We start from the raw sequence: 24,839 nt of genomic DNA on the forward strand, positions 1-24,839 counted from the left end.
AAAATTGTTTTTGCTTTTAGCCTATTTTAAAACATCTATGTTTCAAACAATACATAACCAATTCTTGAAATTTGGTACAAAATATGAAGATCTAGTAAAGGGTATCAGGCTCCCATTGAACCTGGCCATTTAAAATTTATCTTGTTTTCAACTGTGGGATCTTTTCACAGTAATATCTACATAGTAGTTGGCAACCCCAGATGACGAGAAAGGAGTCCCAGGCAATGGCTTACATAATTGTATATTATTTGCTGGAAAAAAACCCTTGATAACTATATTAGGACCCATTCAGTTGTTACAGAACACCAATGTAGTAGTTTTAAAAAAATAAAGTCACAAAAATGAATGTATTAGCTCCTATAACCGGGAAATCCAATTCAGTTGGCTTCAGGTATAAGTAGACTCAGAGCCCCTAATGATGTTATCAGAATATATCTTTCTCTTTCTTCTTCTTACCTTTCTATTGATGTTTTTCTTAGGTAGAAACACTTCAGAATCTTAGCTTCTACTATCAAAGGACATGATGATTTCCCAAGAATGCTAGCAAAATTCCCACAGAGGGATCATATCAGCCTGTTTAGGTTAGATGCTAATCACAGAACCAGTATTTGGATAGAGAGATGTAGTTCTCTGAATAGCCTGGCCTGGGTTACTTGCCTACCCCTGAAGCCAGAAATAGGGTCAACTCCATAAAAACCATTGAGCTGAGAAACAGAAGTGTATTGATCCAAAGGGAAGTTGGGATATCATTTCAAACATGTGGGAGAAGGCCTTCGGGGCAGGCAATGATAAAAATCTATCATTGAAATGTATGTAGAATCCAGCCCAATCTACTCCAAATTATAAAATATACCTTATCCATGAAAAACAGAAATCTGGTCATGGTCGTATATCCTGCAATTCATAAAACATCTAGTATCCAGCTAGGAAATGGGATAACTTTCCTAAAACATAAATTTGGGAATTTCTGTTATAAGCAACAGGAAATCATTCAATAATATTAGAGGAACAATAAAAACAGATATAAGTTTAAATCTCTATTTTCTTTTACAATTACATTTCTTCATTTCTATTTGTCCTGTGATTAAAGTGGGCTCTAGAAACTGTCATAGAAACTAATTTCACCTTGGTAACTAATTAGGCTAACCTCCACTGAACTCTCCACCATCATAGTTATGCAAAGAGCTTCTGAAGAGTTATCGCTTCACCTGTGCCCAGGATGAGGTATCCATGGAAACCTTGAACATCTGCTGACTGGTGGTTGGTTGGCTCAGGCACCCAGAGGGTAATTTATTTCTTGGCTACCTTGAGACCAGCACTTGGGCCTGCCATCCTGACTTAGATGATTTTGTTAAGCGTAACTCCTCATCAAAATCTATCTTGCATTGATCCCAGTATCATTCTGACAAAATTATTCAGAAAGATAACTAGATCAGTGAGGGTGAGAAGCAGAAATCTATAATGATAAATCAAAGATATTAAAAAATCCCTGCATCTTATTTTTATTCTCATGAGGCTATATATATGCTATATACTATATTATGCATATATTACTACATATATACATGTATATACATATATATTGTGTTAGTTTGTTTTCACACTACTGATAAAGACATACCTGAAACTGGGGGAAAAAAAAGTTTAATTGGACTTACAGTTCCATATGGCTGGGGACCCTTCAAAAGTCATGGTGAGAGGTGAAAGGCACTTCTTACATGGTGGTGGCAAGAGAAAATGAGGAAGAAGCAAAAGTGGAAACCCCTGATAAATCTATCACATCTTATGAGACTTATTTGCTATCATGAGAATAGCATGGGAAAGACTGGCCTTCATGATTCAATTACCCCTCCTTGGGTTCCTCCCAAAACATGTGGGAATTCTGGCAAATACAATTCAAGTTGAGATTTGGGTGGGGTCAGAGCCAAACCACATCATTCCACCCTTGGCCCCTCCAAATCTCATGTCCTCGCATTTCAAAACCAATCATGCCTTCCTAACAGTTCTCCAAAGTCTTAACTCATTTCAGCATTAACTCAAAAGTCCACAATCCAAAGTCTCATCTGAGACAAGGCAAGTGCCTTCCACCTATGAGCCTGTAAAATCAAAAGCAAGCTAGTTACATCTTAGATACAATGGGGGTACAGGTATTGGTAAATACAGCCATTCCAAGTGGGAGGAATTGGCCAAAACAAAGTGGTTATGGGGACCATGCAAGTCCAAAGTCCAGCGAGGGAGTCAAATTTTAAAGCTCCAAAATGATCTCCTTTGACTCCAGGTCTCACATCCACGTCATGCTGATGCAAGAGGTGGGTTCCCATGGTCTTGGGCAGCTCTGTCCCTGTGGCTTTTCAGGTTACAGCCTCCCTCCCAGCTTATTTCATGGGCTGGTGTTGAGTGTCTCTGACTTTGCCTGGCACTTGGTGCAAGATGTCAGTGGATCTACCATTCTGGGGTCTGGAGGACCATGACTCTCTTCTTACAGCTCCACTAGGCAGTGCCCCAATAGGGACTCTGTGTGGGGGCTCCAACCCCACACTTCTCTTCCACATTGCCCTAGCAGAGGTTCTCCATAAGGGACCCACCCCTGTGACAAACTTTTGCCTGGGCATCCAGGCATTTCCACACATCTTCTGAAATCTAGACGGAGGCTCCCAAACCTAAATTATTGACTTCTGTGTACCTACAGGCACAACATCACATGGAACCTGCAAAAGCCTGGTGCTTCCACCATCTGAAGCCACAGGTCAAGCTCTAAGTTGGCCCTTGCAGCCATGACTGGGGCAGCTGGGATACAGGGTACCAAGTCCCTCATATGCACACAACACAGTGACTTTGGACCTGCCCAGGAAACCACTTTTTCCTCCTGGGCCTCCAGGCCTGTGATAGGAGGGGCTGCCCTGAAGGTCTCTGACATGGCCTGGAGACATTTTCCCCATGGTCTTGGGGATTAACATTAGGCTCCTTCCTACTTATGCAAATTTCCATAGCTGACTTGAATTTCTCCCCAGAAACTGGGGTTTTCTTTCTGTCACATAGTCAGGCTGTGGATTTTCCAAACTTTTATGCTCTGCTTTCCTTATAAAACTGAATGCCTTTAACAGCACCCAAGACACCTCTTGAATGCTTTGCTGCTTAGAAATTTCTTCTGCCAGATACCCTAAATCATCTTTCTCAAGTTCAAAGTTCCATAAATCTCTAAGGCAGGGGCAAAATGCCTCCAGTCTTTTTGCTGAAACATAGGAAGAGTCACCTTTACTCCAGTTCCCAACAAGTTCCTTATCTCCGTCTGAAACTACCTCAGCCTGGATTCTATTGGTCTATCACTATCAGCATTTTGGACAAAGCCATTCAACAAATCTCTAGTGAGTTCCAAACTTTCCCACATTTTCCTGTCTTCTTCGGAGCCCTTCAAACTATTCCAACCTCTGCCTGTTACCCAGTGCCAAAGTCGCTTCCATATTTTTGGAGATCTTTTCAGCAACACACCACTCTACTGGTACCAATTTACTATATTAGTTTTCATGCTGCTGATAAAGACATACCTGAAACTGGGAACAAAAGGAGGTTTAATTGGGCTTACAGTTCCACATAGCTGAGGAGGCTTCAGAATCATGGCAGGAGGTGAAAGACACTTCTTACATGGTGGTGGCAAGAGAAAATGAGGAAGAAGCAAAAATGGAAACCCCTGATAAGCCCATCAGATCTCATGAAACTTATTCACTATCACAAGAATAGCACGGGAAAGATCAGCTCTCATGATTCAATTACCTAAAACTGGGTTACTTCCAAAACACATCAGAATTCTGGGAGATACGATTCAAGTTGCGATTTGGGTGGGGTTTCAGCCAAAACATATTATGTATTATATGTGTCTACATAAAAATATGAAAGTAAACATTTATGCATCTATGATATAAACATACATATTAGAATAGTCTTTCCTGTTAGTCTAAGGCTAGAGGTCACTGATGTTGACACACTTTGTTCTTTCAGCCTCTCTGGTCTCCCTGGGGCTTGTGTTTTGCTTTTGTCCTCTCAGTATGTGAGGGCTGACCTTAGCAGAAAGTTGGCTGTCTTAAATACGGCAGGTCATCTATCAATTCTTCCCTAGGCTGTCAGAGTTTCTTTTAATCTCACTTGTAATTTTCCAGGGAGGTTTAGAAAGCCACAAATAGAATTTTAATGTTGTAAAATACCTGTGGAGACGGTAAATATTTCCTCTTTCATGAGGACAGGCTGTATGTCAACAAGTCTCAGAGAAGAAAATGACATGTTCCAAGTTAAAGTGTATTGTTCTTAAATTGTCCATGAATTGAGTCATTTGCATTATTGTTCTGATATTATTCTCTCTACATATAGTTAAAGCTTAGGCATTGGCATACACTTCTTGTTATTGGATGCATGATTCTTAAAAGATTTTTTTCTTACACAACTAAATATTAATTGCTTCTATAATTGCAAAATATTCACCCTACCAATTTGCAAATGTATTTATTACGCCTTCCAAGCATCAGCTACAGAAACTAATGGCAAAATTAATGGATATTCCAAGCCCCATTGAGAAGAAAATATAGCCTCAGAGAAGCTTAGTGATGAAGGATACACTGAGTGCCTAAATATGAAGGCTTCAATAAGCCACCGTGACTTTTCAAGATAGCTTAGATAAATGGACTCTCAAATGTGTCAAATCAGCTGGCAAGTAAACACTACAAACTAAATAAGGCTGTATCACAAATTAGTTTTTAAAGTAAACTTTTGTTTTAATTATTTATGCTAATTCTTCATAGCTTTCTCAGAGATGGCACATGCTTAGTGAAATAAGGTTAGCCGATGAGAGGATAACATTAGTGATGTGATGCTGTGACTTTATTTGTGAATCCAATTTATTCAAAAAATATTTATTAAAACTCTGCTATAGTTAAATTCTGAGGATAAAAGGTGAACTTGATAGTTTCTTCCTCAAGAACTGCTATTTATGGAGGAAAGAGGACATCTAATCTATAAGATACATGGAAAGATGTATGTTTAAGGGATAAAGATAATGGCTCACTTCGAAGACAGTGGAGGTTGAACCTTCAAGAGATGGGGTATGTTCCTGGAAAATGCATCTAGGTAGAGGTAATGATACATTCTAAAATGTGCAAGTACTTTTAAGTAGCTAGGGTGTAGCATATGGAAGTTGGGAAGTGGTTAGCATCTGGGTGAATGTTGGTTATACTCTTGGAAATGGAACATAGAAAGATTGATTCAAGAGGAAAGGATAGGCAGGCAAGGAGGGAGGCAAAGAAAAACAAATTTAAGAAATCATTAAAAGCTGAGAGTAGAAGTAACTTCAGTTATCCTCTAGACCTCTCCATTGATCTTACAGGTCAGAAAAGTAGTGTCCAAATCAGTGTGACCACGATGTTGCTTTGCAGAACACTAACTTAGCTTATCTCTTTTGGAATGAAACTCACGTGTAACAGTTGTTTCTGAGTTCTGTTGGTTTAATCTTCTCTGCAGCATTATTTATTTGATCCAGAACATCTTCCTCATCCTTCAACAATTCAGTGTCACTCATCTTAGACCCAGAAAAGCAGATATACCATCACGTGCTGCAAAACAACATTTCGGTCAATGATGGACTGCATCTACAATGGTGGTCCCATAAGATTATAGTGAAGCCGAAAAATTCCTATCACTTAGTAATGTCTTGATGATTCTGACCCTGTGTAGGTCTAGGCTGATGTGTGTGTTTGTGTCTCACTTTTAAAAAGAAAAGTTTAAAAATCAAAAATAAAATAATCTTTAAAATAGAAAAAACTTAAAATAGAAGAAAATAAAATGTTTTGTACAACTATACAATGTGTTTGTGTTTTAACCTAAGTTTTATTACCAGAGTCAAAAAGTTATAAAAAATAAAAAGTTTATAAAGCAACAAAGCTACAGTCAGCTAAGATTAATTTAATATTAAAGAAAGAAAAATATGCTTTTATTGAATTAGTGTAGCCTAAGTGTACAGTGTTTAGAAAGTTCACAGTGATGTACAGAGATGTCCTAGGCCTTCACATTGACTCATTACTCATTCATGGTAAGCGTCCCATACAGGTGTACCTTTTTTTTTTGAGATGGAGTCTCGCGCTGTCACCCAGGCTGGAGTGCAGTGACGTGATCTTGGCTCACTGCAAGCTCCGCTTCCTGGGTTCACGCCATTCTCCTGCCTCAGCCTCCTGAGTAGCTGGAACTACAGGTGCCTGCCACCACGCCCAGCTAATTTTTTGTATTTTTAGTATAGACGGGTTTCACTGTGTTAGCCAGGATGGTCTTGATCTCCTGATCTCATGATCCCCCCACCTCAGCCTCCCAAAATGCTGGGATTACAGGCGTGAGCCACCGCACCTGGCCAGTGTACCATTTTTAATCTTTTATATTGATTTTTTACTGTACCTTCTTTTGTTTAAATACTTACGATTGTGCTACAATTGCACACAGTATTCAGCATAGCAATATGATGTACAGGTTTGCAGCCTAGAAAAATAGGTTATATCATGTAGCTTAGGTATATAGTAGGTTGTACCATCTAAGTTTGTGTCTGTGATGTTTGCACAATGATGAAATTGCCTTATGGCACATCTCTCATGAATGTATCCCCATCATTAAGTGACGCATGGCAGCATTATGAAACTCATCTTGCTAATGTTCACCTGAATGATTAGAGTTTAGAAAATATTTATGGAGGGTCTACTAGTTACGTATACACTGCATTGGTTGATTTGAGATCAACAAAAACATTGCTAATCCAATGTTCCTAAGAGGCTGCAAGCTAGGGAAAATGCATTTGGAATAGGTCATTGAAGGAAGCTATTTCCTAGAAAGCAGAAAGTTCTAATATGACAAATAAATTTCAGTGCAGTGGTTCAACTAAAAACTAATTTTAAAAAGTTGAGAGTGAATTCAGGTCACTTTGATAGTCACATATTATGAGAGGGGGACAAACTAAGACTTGAAATTCTACTCTTATCCAATCAGAGGGAGTATCAACCATAGTTTTAAAAACCTTTAATATCTGGTGTGGTCAAGCAGTTATGCATCCTTTTTGTTAGAAATGTAATGATCTTGCAACCAAAATTTCATCGTTGTTGTTGATATTTATTTGTTCTGTGGATACTTATTTTTGGTTGCTATAAGAACAAAGAAAGAGAACCATATACTCATTTTTCTTCTCTCTGCGTCATTTTTGTTTAAGATTCTGCAGGTTAAAGTCTGTCTTCTGAAAATAAGACAAAACAGTCTTTTGAATACAGTTCAGTGGTAAAACAATTAATAGAAGACATGATCTATATTTTCCATATTAGAAGAGTTATTGTACAGAAGGAAATGGGAGGGGTTTATTCTGGATCTGTTTATACACGCCAGGCATAAGTCTAAAAGATATAAAATTAACAGATAATTATTTTCCTCTTAATATTATTAACTTCTTCCCAGTGAGACCTATACAAATGGCCTGGAGTTCTCTCACATGTGAATAAACTTATTTCTGGCAGTGTCTCTAATGACAATGATTCCATGATTTCTTGGCTTACATCTCTACCAGGCAGCCTCTAATCCCTGCCTCCTCCATCTCAATGCATAGTTTGCACTTAAACAAATTACAGTTGGTCAAAGGAACTGGTACTTTTGCTGAATTAGGTGTCACTGAGAAAAATTAATTGCTGATCTCAAGAGCAAATTCATAGCTCGGCAGGGAGGTGCATTCCTGTAATCCCAGCTTCTGGGGAGGCTAAGGCAGGAGAATCGCTTGAACCTGGGAGGCAGAGGTTGTACTGAGCCAAGATTGTGCCACTGCACTCCAGCCTGGACAATAGAGCTAGACTCTGTCTCAATGATAATAATAATAATAATTTTTAAAAAATAACTGCAAATTCAGGTCGCTTTGATACTCACATATTATGAGAGGGGGATGAACTAAGAATTGAAATTACTAAAGAAAGAGTTGTGTTAATTGGAAGAAGAGAAGGATTTTATAAACAATGAGTTCAGTAATATTTAATATTAGGAAATAGAGGTCAGGTTTTCAAGTCAGTTTGATGATTTTTCCACTTGCAAAAGACATAGAGATAAAAGGAACACTGCTCTAATGTCCATGAAAGTTACCTTTAGTAAAGAATAAGCATTTTTTTCATGTGTCTGTTGGCTGTATGAATGTCTTCTTTTGAGAAATGTCTGTTCATATCCTTTGCCCACTTTTTGATGGGGTTGTTTGTTTTTTTCTTGTAAATTTGTTTGAGTTCTTTGTAGGTTCTGGATATTAGCCCTTTGTCAGATGAGTAGATTGCAAAAATTTTCTCCCATTCTGTAGGTTGCCTGTTCACTCTGATGGTAGTTTCTTTTGCTGTGCAGAAGCTCTTTAGTTTAATGAGATCCCATTTGTCAATTTTGGCTTTTGCTGCCGTTGCTTTTGGTGTTTTAGACATGAAGTCTTTGCCCATGCCTATGTCCTGAATGGTACTACCTAGGTTTTCCTCTAGGATTTTTATGGTATTAGGTCTAACATTTAAGTCTCTAATCCATCTTGAATTAATTTTCATATAAGGAGTAAGGAAAGGATCCAGTTTCAGCTTTCTACTTACGGCTAGCCAATTTTCCCAGCACCATTTATTAAATAGGGAATCCTTTCCCCATTTCTTGTTTCTCTCAGGTTTGTCAAAGATCAGATGGCTGTAGATGTGTGGTATTATTTCTGAGGACTCTGTTCTGTTCCATTGGTCTATATCTCTGTTTTGGTACCAGTACCATGCTGTTTTGGTTACTGTAGCCTTGTAGTATAGTTTGAAGTCAGGTAGCATGATGCCTCCAGCTTTGTTCTTTTGACTTAGGATTGCCTTGGAGATGCAGGCTCTTTTTTGGTTCCATATGAACTTTAAAGCAGTTTTTTCCAACAGACACATGAAAAAATGCTCATCATCACTGGCCATCAGAGAAATGCAAATCAAAACCATAATGAGATACCATCTCACACCAGTTAGAATGGCGATCATTAAAAAGTCAGGAAACAACAGGTGCTGGAGAGGATGTGGAGAAATAGGAACACTTTTACACTGTTGGTGGGATTGTAAACTAGTTCAACCATTATGGAAAACAGTATGGCGATTCCTCAAGGATCTAGAACTAGATGTACCATATGACCCAGCCATCCCATTACTGGGTATATACCCAAAGGATTATAAATTATGCTGCTATAAAGACACATGCACATGGATGTTTACTGCAGCACTGTTCACAATAGCAAAGACTTGGAATCAACCCAAATGTCCATCAGTGACAGATTGGATTAAGAAAATGTGGCACATATACACCATGGAATACTATGCAGCCATAAAAAAGGATGAGTTTGTGTCCTTTGTAGGGACATGGATGCAGCTGGAAACCATCATTCTTAGCAAACTATCACAAGAACAGAAAACCAAACACCGCACGTTCTCACTCATAGGTGGGAACTGAACAATGAGATCACTTGGACTCAGGAAGGGGAACATCACACACCGGGGCCTATCATGGGGAGGGGGGAGTGGGGAGGGATTGCATTGGGAGTTATACCTGATGTAAATGACGAGTTGATGGGTGCAGCACACCAACATGGCACAAGTATACATATGTAACAAACCTGCATGTTATGCACATGTACCCTACAACTTAAAGTATAATAATAATAAATAAATTTAAAAAAAAGAATAAGAAAAAATTATTACTTGTAATAATAGACAAGTGATAAGCAGCAAATGCTTATGGATTTCTTTATTTAAAAAAAAAATTATACCTAGTCTCAGAGATCAACAAACACTTCTTGAAGTGGAGACTGAGAGTTACTTTAGAAAACCTGTAAGGATTAGCAGGATATCGACTAGTGAAGATGTAAAAAAAGACAAGTCCAAGGAGAAAAGCTAAAGTGATAAAACAGGATAATGAAGGAAAACAAGGAATTTACAGGACTATGCGGAAGAAAAGTGTGGGAAAACAACTAGGAAACTGAAACAATATCTATGTCTCTCAACAGATTGAAGAGAAAAGTGACTCTAGCCTGCATTGATTAACATAACTGTGATTGCTTTTGCAAACGAAGACTTGTGATTTTAGCAAAATGCTTTTAGGTCTGATTCAGTAAAGTATGCCCAAAGGAAGAGTCTACTACTATGAGGACAGATATGGCAATAAAGTCAACTATATTAGAATATCTAATCATAGGAGTCCCAACCTCACCCTCTCATGGTGGTCATAAAAACAAGAATCAAACTCATCACTCATATCAGGATGCATGATGCATGCAGGGAGACAAGCCATGCGTTAAATGAAGAAACAAGCAAAAAGTCCCTATATCATTACATTTAGTATACAATAAGCAAATGGCCTTCTGTTTATTAAATCAATCATGTCTCTTAACCCACTTTAAGATGAGGACATTGAGTATTAGAGTTTATATGTAATTCAATTAAGGTCACTCAACTAGTAAGTGGCAGAAATGGGACTAGAACCCAGGCCGTTTGATTTCAGCAACCATCCTCTTAAATAGGATGCTTTTTTCCATTGTATCTCAGTGAGACTTACTGTTTTGACTAACACAAACTATGTTCTCAGCTGCTTCTGTAGAGGATAAAGCACAGATAATGTCAGTGAGCTGACAAGCCATTGCAGTGATAGTGTTGTTTGCCAGGTGCTCTGACATGACCAGAATCTGGAAGAGAAAACAGGTGTCACTGACTTAGAAATGCAGTCTCAGGCTGCTGCTTCTTAACAAACTTGTCAAGATTACCTTCCTTACGCCAGCATGCTGTGTGTCCGGCCACTGAGGCAGGTCATTTTGTTCACCCGAAGAATGATCAAGCAACTAGGCTTGGGAAGCAACAAATGAAAGGAGTTTCTAAGGCCACAGAGGGATTTCTTGCAACAGTTAAAAGCTGTCATCTGTGCAGTCACTTGGATCTACATATAATATTCCGAAAATCCAGGGGATAGAGACTTGCAGACATATAGTCTATTATCAAGACAGAGAATGTACATTTTAAAAGTATAGGCCAAGTGCAGTGGCTCATGCCTATAATCCTAGCACTTTGGGAGGCCGAGGCCGGCAGATCACCTGAGGTCGGGAGTTCAAGACCAGCCTGACCAACATGGAGAAACCTCGTCTCTACTAAAAATACAAAATGTGCCATGCATGGTGGCACATGAATGTAATCCCAGCTACTAAGGAGTCTGAGGTGAGAGAATTGTTGGAACCCAGGAGGCGGAGGTTGCAGTGAGCAGAGATCATGCCACTTCACTCCAGCCTTGGCAACTAAGAGCAAAACTTGGTCTCGAAAAAAAAAATTATATATATACACACACATATATATACTATATATAGTATATATACACATGTATACTATATATAGTTATATACATGTTATATATACATATGCTATATATACTATATATACATGTTATATATAACATATCTAGTATATATGTTATATACCAGTATATATGTTATATATACTAGATATGTAATATAGTATATATACTATATTATATAACATATATACTATGTTATATATAATATGTAGTGTATATGTATTCTATATAACATATGTATATATGTATATATACTATATATGTGCATGTATATATACACATACATAGTATATATGCATATACATGTTATATATAGTATGTATATATGGTATATAACACACATATACAAGTGTTATATATACATATATAATATGTATTTATATATAAGGTATATAACACATATATACATGTTATATATACATATAATATACTATATACATGATATATACATACAGTAAATATACTCTATACATGTTATATTTACATATATAGTATATACATATATACATACGTATATATAGCATCTATACTATATATGCATGTTATATATACATATATAGTATATATACATATATACATATGTTATACATATACATATATCGTATATAGTATATATACATACCTATATGTGTATATACACATGTACACATGTTATATATACATATATAGTATATACACATATACATATGTTATATATACATATATAGTATATAGAGATATGTATACGTTATATATACCATATATAGTATACATATTCATGTTATATATATACATATATGTGTGTATATATGTATATATATTTTGATTTAACAAAGTGAAAGCCCCAGCTCTAGCAGTCTAAGGTTTTCAGCTGCTTTCTGACAAAAACTGTAAAAACTGGCAGCAGCCTGTAATCCTTGTCTCCCACATCTCAATGCAAGCCTGATTGCCCCAGGAATTCTCTTTCCTGAACCTTTTCTTTCGTTTTACTCTATATTAAAATGCTCTTGTCTTATGCACCATCTCTTTAACCGCATTATCTTTGTGTAGAGACAGGGTAATAAAAAGAGTCCTGGGTTTTAATGCCAATTCCAATATTGAAGAACTATATTATCTTGGAAATTTAGGTATTCCCAAACTGTTTTCATTTTTTCAGTTCATAGAAGATGGAATTTGAAGTACCTGATGACCAGGAACAATTTTAGCTCAGAAATTCAAATCTTCTTCTGACTACATGTAAGAAACATTGACGGAAATGGTCATTTTACAGAGGAATGTGCAGTAAGTGCGTGCCTCCAGAAACTAAACAGTCATTAACAGAGACGTGGAAGAGACATAGGTAATGTTTTAATGGCCTGAAAGATGATCCTTAAGATTATTGCAATCCTGAATTCTTTTGCTTTTAGGATTGTATAACTCAGGGTTCCCCAGAGAAACAGAACCAATAGGATATACAGAGATACAGTGAAAGGGATTTATTATGAAGGATTGAGTCATGCTACTGCGAAAGCTGAGAAGTCCCACATCTGCCATCTGCAAGCTGGAGGCTCAGGAAAGCCATTTATATAGTTCCAGTCCAACCTGAAGGCATGGGAACTGTAGGAGTTGATGATTTAAGTCCTGGTCAGAATCAAGGACAGAATCAATGGGCACATAATTGTGAAAAGCCTGAGTGAAGAGTCAAACATCAGAATATTCAGACAGAATATTCAGAAAGGGTAATCAGGCCAGGTATGGTGGCTCATGCCTGCAATCCCAGCACTTTGGGCAGACGGATCACTTGCAGTCAGGAGATCGAGACCAGCCTGGCCAACATGGTGAAATCCTGTCTCTACTAAAAATACAAAAATAACAACAACAACAACAACAACAATAATAATAATAATAATAATAATTAGCCAGGCACGCTGGCACATGCTTGTAATCCCAGCTACTTGGGAGGCTGAGGCAGGAGAATTGCCTGAACCCAGGAGGCAGAGGTAGCAGTGAGCCAAGATTGTGCCATTTCACTCCAGCCTGGGTGATGAGAGAAAAACTCCTTCTCAAAATAAAAATAAAAAAACAATAAAATAAGGGTTATCAAAAAAAAGGACTAGAAAATCAAGAAAGGAGGAAACCATCAATTCAAAGGAGAAAAATTGAAATAAGGGAAGGCAATTTGTCAAATATTGCAGTTGGTAAAAATGGCTGGAAGCATGTATTGGATTTGACAGTAAGAATGATACCTTTGCAAAACCACGTTAGAAGAATGAGGTTAAATAGAATACAGATTGTGAACATTAATGTGAAAATTAGAAGTGATTAAGATAAACCAGCACATAAACCTATAATGTATTTTATTTTGAAATTGTACATCTTTTTTTTTCTAACCCTTTCCTTCCCCAGCCCTATCCTCTCTCTGTATAATCTTATAAAAAGGGCAGATATAAGAGAGTAAATGAACTGAATACTAAAAATAGTTGAGACTTGAATATTTTTCTGAAACCAAAGGGGCTGTTACAGAAGAAGACTGAAAATGTGGGAAAAAGGTGGGACAACTAGTACTGCAGGATTGAAATAGATTTAAAAAAAAAAAGGTTATTCAGCCCAGATAGCAGTATCAAACTTGACAAGAATCAGTAACCTCTCTTTGCCTGAGAGAACAAAGACAAGAGTAAGATAAGATGTCTAATAATACAGATGAGTTTCCAGGTGCTAGTCCAGGATGTTGAAATCATACTTTTGGGATGCTTTTATTTCCTCACTGAGGTGAAATAGGAGGGTGAGAGCATCTGCTTAAAATAAGGATGGGGTCAGAGACCTGAGACAAAAAATGAAGGATTTGAAGAACTAAATGAGAAATAGGAAAGGGAACTGGCTGATAATAAGTAGAACGATTGACAAGAGCACTGATGACTCTGTTAAGATTGAAATATAAATGTATAGTGGTACCAATAAGCACAGGCACCTACATTTTCAAACAATACCTGGCTCCCTGTGTGTAAGGCCAGAAAATGTAGAATGTTGGTTCAGTTTTGTTTTCTGTAGATACTGGGGTTAGAACTTTTGTAAAATTTATTTTGTTCTAGTTCATCCTTCTTTTCATGGCATGCTTTACCCAAATATAATCCAAAAAGATATACAAGTTGATTGTGAGCTTGAAGGAGCCCAGGATACCTCTGGGGAGGCTTGAGCTTTCCTCTAGGCTTCATCAAAGTCATTTGCTACTGTGGTCCCTAGATTTCATTCAAGAAGGCGTGAAGACCCGGTCTTCTTATTTTTCTGTCCAGAGATTCTGCAGGGTCATGTTCTAACCTGACAACATATGTAATCAAGGATTTTGACACTTTAAGTGAATTGCATAGACATGTTAATGAAAATAAGTTAAAACCTTAAGTAATTCAAGTGAGATTTTAGCTTCCAATTCTTTAGTTAATTCACGGAGAGTTTCTTCTGTAGTAACTGGTTGGTTCCTCTTTGCTCAGCTTCCTATCCATTTATTCAGTCTCCATTCAGTGAAGAGATAGGAAAGGTGTTTATTGAACATGGTTCACTTGTAAAGCATTGAGGTGTTGCTGGCAATATAGTATCCCTTGCCTTCTTGGTCTTATATTCTGCAGGAGATCCAGACATTGTAGAGTTATACAATTTATTATTTAATTATAATTGTTCTATGTGTTACAAGTATAATACATAACTTTTTTTCTTCTATTTTTACCTAATACAAATTTGTTAACATAATAGATTAAATAATAAAATTCTTTGGTCTTTAAAGAGTACATTTTTAGGCCATGTTAAAATGGAAAATTTAGTTATTCATAATAACCAATCCCCTGAAGGTTCAGAAGAGCCATTGATTTAATATACGTCAAATACACACATTTATTTATTAGTGCAAACACGTGAAGATATCCTTAAGCATGCACATACATGTATGTATATTTACACGTGCATAGTCCTGCATTTATATATATTGCACATACCTCCCAAGTTTATTGATTTGTATTTTTAGCAAGGTATTTTTAAAAGCAAAGTCTTTAGGAGAAAAATTCAAAAAAGAAGGCAGATATTGCTGTTAGCAAAATATTTAGCATCAACCTTCTCTTTTTTCCCTTCATGGCAACTACTGGCTGCCATGGCAACCTTTCCACCCTGCACACCAGAGCTTCTGGGATGAAAAGCACAAGGCCTTTGAGACTTCAAATGTCTCCTGTACAAAGCAGTCTAAAACCCTTTACCCTAGAGCCATTACCATCCCGTTTCTCAGAACGACTGGCTACACCATTTAATTTATTATGTCCTGCTTTTCTTTCCATTCAATCAATATTTCTCCAGAACAGCAAGAGAGAGAAAACCTATTACATTTCCGGAGTAGGCACTCAAGAAATAGGCTTTTTAAAAATTACTTATTTGATGGGTTCCTAATATATTTCATACAGATCTGAATAAATTAGACATCTAAACTCACTAATTTCCTCTGATTGTGCTCTTATTCACTTCTTCTCCCTTGTGCTCTGGTCTAAACCATATTAACTACTGATGATCCCACAAAAGCACCATGATCACTTTTGCCTTAGGCCTTTCTTAGTCCCTTTACCAAGACTCCTTCCTGTTCCCCCAACATCCCACCTCCCCTCACCAACCTAAATAATTACTACTTGCCATTCAGGTCTAAGATTAAGGCTCCCTGTCTCAGGAAGCTGAGAACCACTAAGACAGGGCTGGGCACTACTTGTAAATGCCACCACAGTGCTGTACCCTGTGCTGAACACTGTCATTGATCTGAGATTTCTTTTTAATTTATCTATTTGTCTCAATCGACAACCAACTCCTCTGTTTATTGTAGCCTCAGCTGTATTCCCATGGCCTGGGTTCCAGTGATGTCATTCACAAATAATGAGCCCTCTTAAGTGCCAGCCACTTTGCTGGAGATCAGGTACAGAGGTGAACAAAACAGACACATTTTCAGCAATAACTAAGCTTATTTTATACTGGTGGGTGATGAAAAATACATATAGGCAAATTTGTGAGATCATCTCACTAATTACTATTGATAGTAATTAAATACCCTTCCTATCGATAAAATAAGAGTAATGGGATTGCATTAGTGGGGATGTGTGAGAATGCTTTTGAGAGGACGGTTAGGCAAGGTGTCTCAGTGGAGTTGATATTTCAGCTGGGACTTGAAGAAAACAGTCAGGAGGAGACCTGTAGGGGAGCACATTTCAGGCAGAGGAAACAACAACTGTAAATATTTGAAGGCAAGAAGATTTTGTACTGGGCATGTATCAAATATGATGGGATATAATCAATGAGGGAGAGTGGTATGAATCGGACTTGGGGAAACAGACAGAGATAACATCGTGTAGAATTTGTAGGTCATGGTGACAAGTAGAAAAAATTATAAACGGGCTACAATGTGGTCTGAAAAAAGTTAAAATTTCCTGTCTTCTTTTCAGACAGTGAACAAACAGACAAATCAAAAATAATATTTATTGGGAGTATACAGTATACTAGGAACTATATAAGTGCCTTTCATGTAATAGCTCATTAAATCCTATTACCAATTCTATGAAGTAGAGTTTTATGAGGAAATTAAACCACAGTCTAAGCAACTCCCTGAGAATTTATGGCTAAAGTGTGGTGTAGCCAGCATTTGGATCCTGGTAATCTGATTCCAGAACCTACCCAGTGTAGCATAATTGTAGGCATTTGCTGAAGCCCACAATATAGCAAAAATACAGTCGAGGGCAATATCCTGGCCTCTGAAATTTCAATTTTATGATCTCATTATAATGGACTCTGTGGTCTCCAGTGACTGTTTATTTGGTGTCATTTTCATCATCATCCAAATTAAATATTTAATGAGCACCCGCCACTGCAAAGTGTGTGGCTTGCTTAATGTGTGGCACAATGAGGATTAAAATAAGACAAAATATTTCTGTCCAGCTGCCTTGCAGTTTTGTTGGTGAGATAAAACAACTAAGGCCTATGAACTTCCCTCAAGGAAGATAAGCTGCACAGCAAAGCAGAGGCCACCAAGGTCACCGTCGACTGACTGCACTGGTCTGTAAAGCCTTGAGTAGGTCAGGAAGAAGTGAGAGAGAAGAAAAATGAAAGACTTTCCAGATGGGGGAAAAAAAGCCATATGTAAAGACATAAAAATATGTGTTGAGGAATGATGGGCTCTATGGTGTAAAATGTACTCCACATTCTAAAGAGACCTACAGACAAGCACACAACCAAACTGCCTCTGTTGACTCCTACCCTTGCGTTTCCACAATCCACACCCCTTCCCAGTCTAAGAACCCAGGTGGAAATCTGAGTTTTTGATACCAAGACCAGGAGTTCTTTTCCTTCTCCCTGCAGCAAAGAAGGGAAGGAGGATTCTTGCCCTCTTCATTTACAGTACAAGAGAAGGAGACTCCAACATAATCCCTCCTAAAAGAGGGATGTGCTAAGAAGTTACAGACATCTCCTCACCAGTTGAGTTTTTTGCTTAGTTTGCAGACTTGCTCACCCATCTAAAAAAGATAATTGGGAAAAATAGCAGAGCAGATAGAGTACTCTTGGAAGGAACACCGTGTGAGCACACTCTGAGCTGTCAAGAATGGTTTTCCATGTTTCAGTGACTGCAGCTAAGCGTGGGACATCTTGCCAATGCTTTGCTTTGTTTTGCTTTTCCCGGAAGGAGTTTGTGATGACATCTAAGCACTTACCTTTAAACGGAAGATGATCTCTTTTTTAAAAAAGTAACTCTCATATTAAATAAGTGAATAAATCAAGTTTAATAAATCAAAAGCACTTTCACTACAACTGGCCAAAACTGGCAAGGCCATTAACATCATTAAAACTGATCTAAATCAATTATACACAAACTAAAATAGAAAAATTCAAGTTCAGGCCACTTTTCCTTCAAGTTAGCAAATAAGATGTGTTTCCCAGGAAATTTTGATTCCTGCTACTTTGACAATGTAGGCTGCATAATGAAAATTAATAGCTCCATGGGAAATAATGGAGTGAAACACTTACAAGAAGATATTAAAAATATAAAATAAATCCCAAAGAGTTTGCTGTATGCACTAAGCATTTTAACAGCACCCAGTAGGCATAACCACTAAGATTTTTGCTTGCAAAGCTTCTGTTGGAGGAGCCAGACCCATCTTTCTGCCAATCTCCTTCACTCAAGGTTAGCAATCATAGCAAAGCAGTGTCAGAGTTTCCTTTTGTGTTGCTAAGAATTATATCGCTGATGAGGCAACCACCATTACTCTGGCTACCTTCACAATAATTTAATTTATTGTATTTTATTTTTACCGAGCTCGGGTAAAAGATAAAAATATGCAGAGAGCTAGAAAGCTCCTAAAGTCAGCGTATTGTTGGGACTGAAAGTCTAATTGGCCAGGATGCTTGCCGCTTCCCACTAGCAGCTGGGCTGGACTAGAACAGGCTCTGCCTGCCTTTTTGCCCCAGTGATCTCATCAACCCCCCATGCAGCTGTGGCTGTGTTCTAATGCCTCCTCTGGCAGATGGGAAATGGCATTTCAGGGAGTGCCTGGCATATTACATGGTGATCTTCTTTGGTGAAAAAGGTCATATATATTAAAAAGATGGCACCCCTGGGTTATTGAAATTTTCTATTACTTATATGAGACATTTTTCTTTATTCTTTGTTTTCTGCCATTGCTTTCTAAGGCCTCCAGGTGGCACATTAAATCAAAAACTTTCCTTCTTTACAATTGAGGGGCACTGTGGTATAATGATATCTGCATCAATTGCTTCTTACCCCTAAAATAATCTCTCTGCAACATTTGTTCCCCATCCCCCACATTTCTATATTTATTTAAAATTTAACTTTTCATGTAAGTGCAATATAAAATATTGTGTGCCATTTGTTTACTATTTAAGAATGATCTTAAGTTGTAAAACCTCACATCAGATCAACTAAATATGTATAGAATCTCAGCACAGGGAACTGGAAAGGTTTCCCCATGAGAGACAGCAAGAAAGAAGGGAAGCGGTGCTTAATGGAAGATAGTAGAACTTGATGGACATTTTACTTAATTAGATGTGTGACCTTGAACCATTTCTTAACCACTGCTTAACCTTTCTGAGCCTGAAACTCCTCATTTGAAAAGTAAGAAAATTTAAGTCCTTTCTACCATTGTGCTTCTTTCTTAGGAGTTACTATATCAAGTAGATGAATATTGATGAATATTCAATATTTAATTTTACTTAAAATTTAATTTTACTTAAAATTCAGATAGACAAGATATCTTATGCTAAAAGAATATGTTAATTACCTTAGTTTTCAATTCTAATATGGAAGCTGTTACTTCTCGTAATACATTCTAGTTCCAAACCAGTCAGACCACCACTAGTGGATTGTTGTGGTCCTAAAAATTATTCCCTATGATGCTGTTACAATATGGCCTACAAATGGACCTTCAAAACGACCATAATAGAAAGAATAAAACCCAGAAATATGTAAAAATTAATATTTTGGGGCTTGTTTTTTTGACATGTTTGAACTCAAATTCTTGCATTAAATTTATGGCCTATAAATTTCAAGGTCAAAGATAGGTATGACAAATGTATGGTTTGTCAGTATTAGTATGACATGAAATTTTCTTAAAACATGAAAATGTATTTTCTTGAAACATAAAACTTTATTGTTAAAGTATGCTTTCACTTTTGGTATTTTTCTTAAAACATAAAAACTTTAGGTCACTGATCTAATAATAATTTTTAAGGAAATATAGAAAAGATTAAATGTTTTACTAAGTTTAATTTCCATTTAGATATTATAGCAAATGTGAAAATTCATGTTATTCTTCCATTAGATAACACAGAATTAATATTTTGATAATAAATCTAAGATCATATGCAAACTACATTTTATGCTTTGAATTAGGTGATCCATGATTGCTACATTACGTATCAAAGTAATGGGTAGGCACAGTTTAAATATACTTCAGCCTCCTACAAAAAATAAAATATTCAGTTATATCATTTATTAAAGGTGCTGTTTTGCTGTATATCATTCCAACAAGAACATTTGCATGGGATTTGTTTACTAATTTTATTTCTAGTCGAGCTTGATTATCACATTGGAATTTTAACTGAATTTTGAAGTCCCTAATGATTTATTTGTGATGCTTACATTTTAACCATTAGAACATATTTTATAAATGTAAGTGTGTGTTTGTATAAAATATGCATATGTATATCTATATATGTACTATATATATACAACTAAACATACCTTTTTCAAATACTTAAAAAATTTATGGATTTAGCTAAAGACTTAACTTCAATCCTTCTCTACTTCTACTCTTCTTAAAGAAAAATTACCTTTCTATGTTGATAGAAATAACTTCTATATGTCTTGGTCAAAAATAATCCAAAATGATAACTCAATGTCAGGGTGCCATTGAGAGCATCTTCATTTCTCCACTGATTTGGAATGATATCCTAATAATAGAAAAGCTTTCATAGATATGTTGATCTTTTTCCAGGTTCTCTATTGCATTAATAAGATCATTTGTCTAACCCTTAACTAATGCCCCGCTGCCTGAACCATTATAGGTTTACAGATGGCCTTAATCAGGTGAGACCAACATTATTGTTACTATTCTTCTTCCTACCTCCTTCTTATTAGAATTCAAATATTTCTTCTCTATTTGTGCCTTTATTCTTCTCTATGAATTTTAGTATCATTGTATGACATCCTATGATTCAAAAGTTTTCAGGCTTTTAATGTATTTTAATTGAAATTATACACTAATTTGAAATGATTTATTATCTTTATGATATTGAACCTTCGCACCCAAAACTAATACAAGTCTACAATTTGTCATCTGATTGGTTAGATTGTGATAAAAATCCAAACTAATATGATAAATAAAAGTTTTTCTTAATGTATTTGTTAGTGTAACCTAACCAGACCCAACTAATTTTTGTGACAAAGCATGATTTGATGTGATTTGAGTTGATTTGGAGATCTTACATATCCTTTTTGCTGTGAATGTTGCAATATTTAGCTACAGAAATATTACTATACTAGAGTACAAAATTATGCTCCAAATTCAAAGGGAGTGCTGCATGTTTTACAATGCATTTATTTAATTGAGTGTTTAATTGCAATTTCATATAAAGCAGACAAATTATAACTATAGAGCTTTATAAATTACAACAACATGAACTCACCTAAAATCACCATATTGGTTAATAATGGAAGATTATTAAAGGCGCCCAGAAAACTTTCTAGTATCTCCTCCCAAAGGAAACACTATACTGACTCCTAACACTAAACAATAGTTTTTCTGTTTTTAAACTCTCGAAAAATGTAATTGTGTAATGTGTTAATGTAACAATAGAGAGAACTAGATGTGGGGTAAATGGGAATTATATGTTGCCATAGTCTGTAAATAGAAAACTATACTAAAATTAAAAATTTACTAACAACGTTTCTTAGGTCCGATTTCTTTCACTCAGCATTGTTATGTTTGTAAGATTTATGTAAGTTGTATATAATACTATGTCATTTATTTACATTTAACAGCATCACATTGTATTAATATATAGCAAATTATTTATCAAATCTCCTGGTAATAAGGTTTGTGTTGCTTTCAGTGTTTTTGTTTGCTTGCTTTTGCTATTGTGAATAATGTTACTGTAAACAATTTGCATGTCTTTGTTGCATATATCTACACATATTCATTGAAGAAGGCTTCTGGTCATAGAGACTAAATTGTAGGAAAGGTTTTAATCACAAATTTAATTTTTTGTGTAATGTTTAGGACAATATAGAATTTCTATTTTTTTTTGTATTTAAGCTTTTGAAAATTATATTTTGGTAGAAATTACTCCTTCACCGAATATTTCTGATATACTGAGACAAACATCATGTTCACATGTTATCTTTTTTATGTTTGTAGTATCTGAAGTGATATATGCTATTTCATTCTTAATATTGTTTATTTATGACTTATTTTTCTTCATCACCCTTAATCTGTCTTGCCTGGGCTTTATAAATTTTGACATCTTTATAAAAAGAATTCATGTTGGATTTTGTCTTCTCTATTGCATAATTGTTTTGTTTTTTTTTAACTATTTCTATGTTTATCATTTCTTTGATTTTGCTTTCTTTAAATTAATTTGCTGAGCTTTCTGGTTAGTTTTTGTAGTTGATATTTTGATCATTAAACTTGAGTGTTTATGCTTTTTAAAAACATGCTTGTAATGCTATAAGCATCATTATGAATAAAGCTATAGATAGTCCTCTAGGTTTTGATTCAGTACATTTTCACTAGCATTTAGTTTCAAATATTTTGAAAATGTTTGTGTAATTTCTTTTTTGACCTATTGACTATTTACATATATACTTTTTCTCAAATATTTGGGAATTTAGTAGAGTTTATTTTTTAATTTCTAGATCATTTTCATTTATTTTGGACTATGTTGTAATTTTTATTCTTTGCAATGTTTTGAGATTCACTTTAGGATAAAGTCAATTTTTATAAATGTTCCAAGTTAACTTGAAGAGAATGTGACTTTTTCATTTGTTAGCTATAGCATGTTGTATATGTCAATTGGATCAGTTGAGTTTGTTTCGTTCAAGTCTCCTATATCCTTACTGAATATTTGCCTATTAATTTTTTCTTTATTTCTTATTTTTATTTCAATAGGTTTTGAGAGAACAGTAGGTATTTGGTTGCATGAATAAGTTTTATCATGTTGATTTCTGAGATTTTGGTGCATTCATCACCCGAGCAGTGTACACTGGACACAATGTGTAGCTGTTTATCCCCCACCTCCCTTTCCCCTGAGTCCCCAAAGTCCATTGTATCATTCTTATGCCTTTGCATTATCATAGTGCATTAGCTGCCACTTATGAGTGAGAATTACAATATTTGGTTGTTTTCCATTCCTGAGTTACTTCACTTAGAATAATGGTCTCCAATTCCATCCAGGTTGCTGCAAATGCCATTATTTTGTCCCTTTTTATGGCTGAGTAGTATTCCATGGTGTGTGTGTGTGTGTGTGTGTGTGTGTGTGTGTGTGTGTATTTATCCACTTGTTGTTTGGCCTGGTTTCATGTTTTTGCAATTGTGAATTGTGCTGCTATAAATATGCATGTGCAAGTATCTTCTTTGTATAATGACTTACTTTCCTCTGGATAGATACCCAGTAGTGGCATTGCTAGATCTACTGGTAGTTCTACTTTTAGTTCTTTACAGAAACTCCACACTGTTTTACACCGTGTTTTTACTAGTTTAAATTCCCACCAGCAGTGTAAAAGTGTTCCTTTTTCACCACATCCATGCTAGCATCTATTATTATTGTTTGATTTTCCGATAATGACCATTGTTGCAGAAGTAAGGTGATATTGCATCTGGTTTTGATTTGCATTTCTCTGATCATTATTGATGTTGAGTATTTTTTGATATTTTTGTTGGCCATTTGTATGTCTTCTTTTGAGAATTGTCTATTCATGTCCTTAGCCCACTTTTTGATGGGATTGTTTGTTTTTTTCTTGCTGATTTCTTTGAGTTTCTTGTAGATTCTGGATATTAGTCTTTTGTCAAATGGATAGATTGTGGAGATTTCCTTCCACTCTGTGGGTTTTCTTCCACTCTGTGGGATTGCAGAGCTTTTCTCCCACTCTGTGGGTTGTTCATTTACTCTGCTGATTGTTTCTTTTGATGTGCAGAAACTTTTAGTTTAATTAAGTCCCAAGTATTTATCTTTGTTTTTGTTGCATTTGCTTTTGGGTTCTTGCTCATGAAGTCTTTCCCTACGCCAATGTCTAGAAGGATTTTTCCAGTGTTATCTTCTATTATTTCTATGTTTTCAGGTCTTCGACTTAAGGCCTTGATCCACCTTGAGTTGATTTTTGTATAAGGTGAGAGATGAGGATGCAGTTTCATTCTTCTGCACGTGGCTTGCCCATTATCCTAACACCATTTGTTGAACAGGGTGTCCTTTCCCCACTTTATGTTTTTGTTTGCTTTGTCAAAGATCACTTGGTTGTTAGTATTTGATTTTATTTCTGGGCTCTCTATTCTCTCTCTTTTTTTTTTTTTTGAGATGGAGTCTCACTCTGTTGCCCAGGCTAGAGTGCAGTGGCACAATCTCGACTCACTGCAAACTCCACCTCCTGGGCTTACGCCATTCTCCTGCCTCAGCCTCCTGAGTAGCTGGGACTACAGGCGCCCGCCACCATGCCCAGCTAATATTTTGTATTTTTAGTAGAGATGGGGTTTTACCATGTTAGCCAGGATGGTCTTGATCTCCTGACCTTGTGATCCGCCCGCCTTGGCCTCCCAAAGTTCTGGGATTACAGGCATGAGCCACCGCGCCCAGCCTCTGGGTTCTCTATTCTATTCCATTTATCTATATGCCTATATACCAGTACCACACTGTTTTGGTGACTATAGCCTTACAGTATAGTTTGAAGTCAGGTAATGTGATGCCTCCAGATTTCTTCTTTATGCGTAGTCTTTCTTTGG

At 36.3% G+C, this 24,839-nt stretch overlaps 1 protein-coding gene and 1 long non-coding RNA gene across 5 annotated transcripts in view; one reads left to right on the forward strand and one right to left on the reverse strand.

Moving 5' to 3' along the window:
* LOC105499326 (Ras like without CAAX 2) overlaps positions 1–24,839 on the forward strand; it is a 384,381-nt gene that overhangs the window by 355,504 nt on the left and 4,038 nt on the right. Inside the window, exon 5 of one of the 3 annotated variants that reach the window (XM_071085443.1) lies at positions 12,503–12,601. The exons of the other annotated variants lie outside the window; for them this stretch is intronic. Coding sequence (XP_070941544.1) covers positions 12,503–12,523 — 21 coding nt within the window. The 3' untranslated portion in view covers positions 12,524–12,601. Of the gene's footprint in view, positions 1–12,502; positions 12,602–24,839 lie in introns of those variants that run through there. 3 annotated transcript variants of the gene reach the window in all.
* The window catches only part of LOC105499376 (uncharacterized), a 201,440-nt gene that overhangs the window by 25,220 nt on the left and 151,381 nt on the right, over positions 1–24,839 (reverse strand). For both annotated transcript variants that reach the window (XR_011616925.1, XR_011616926.1), the window contains exon 3: positions 5,460–5,597. This is a non-coding gene — a long non-coding RNA (uncharacterized lncRNA). The remainder of the gene's footprint in view (positions 1–5,459; positions 5,598–24,839) is intronic.

This window comes from Macaca nemestrina, chromosome 19 (assembly GCF_043159975.1).
Source record: "Macaca nemestrina isolate mMacNem1 chromosome 19, mMacNem.hap1, whole genome shotgun sequence".
Lineage (NCBI taxonomy): Eukaryota > Metazoa > Chordata > Mammalia > Primates > Cercopithecidae > Macaca > Macaca nemestrina.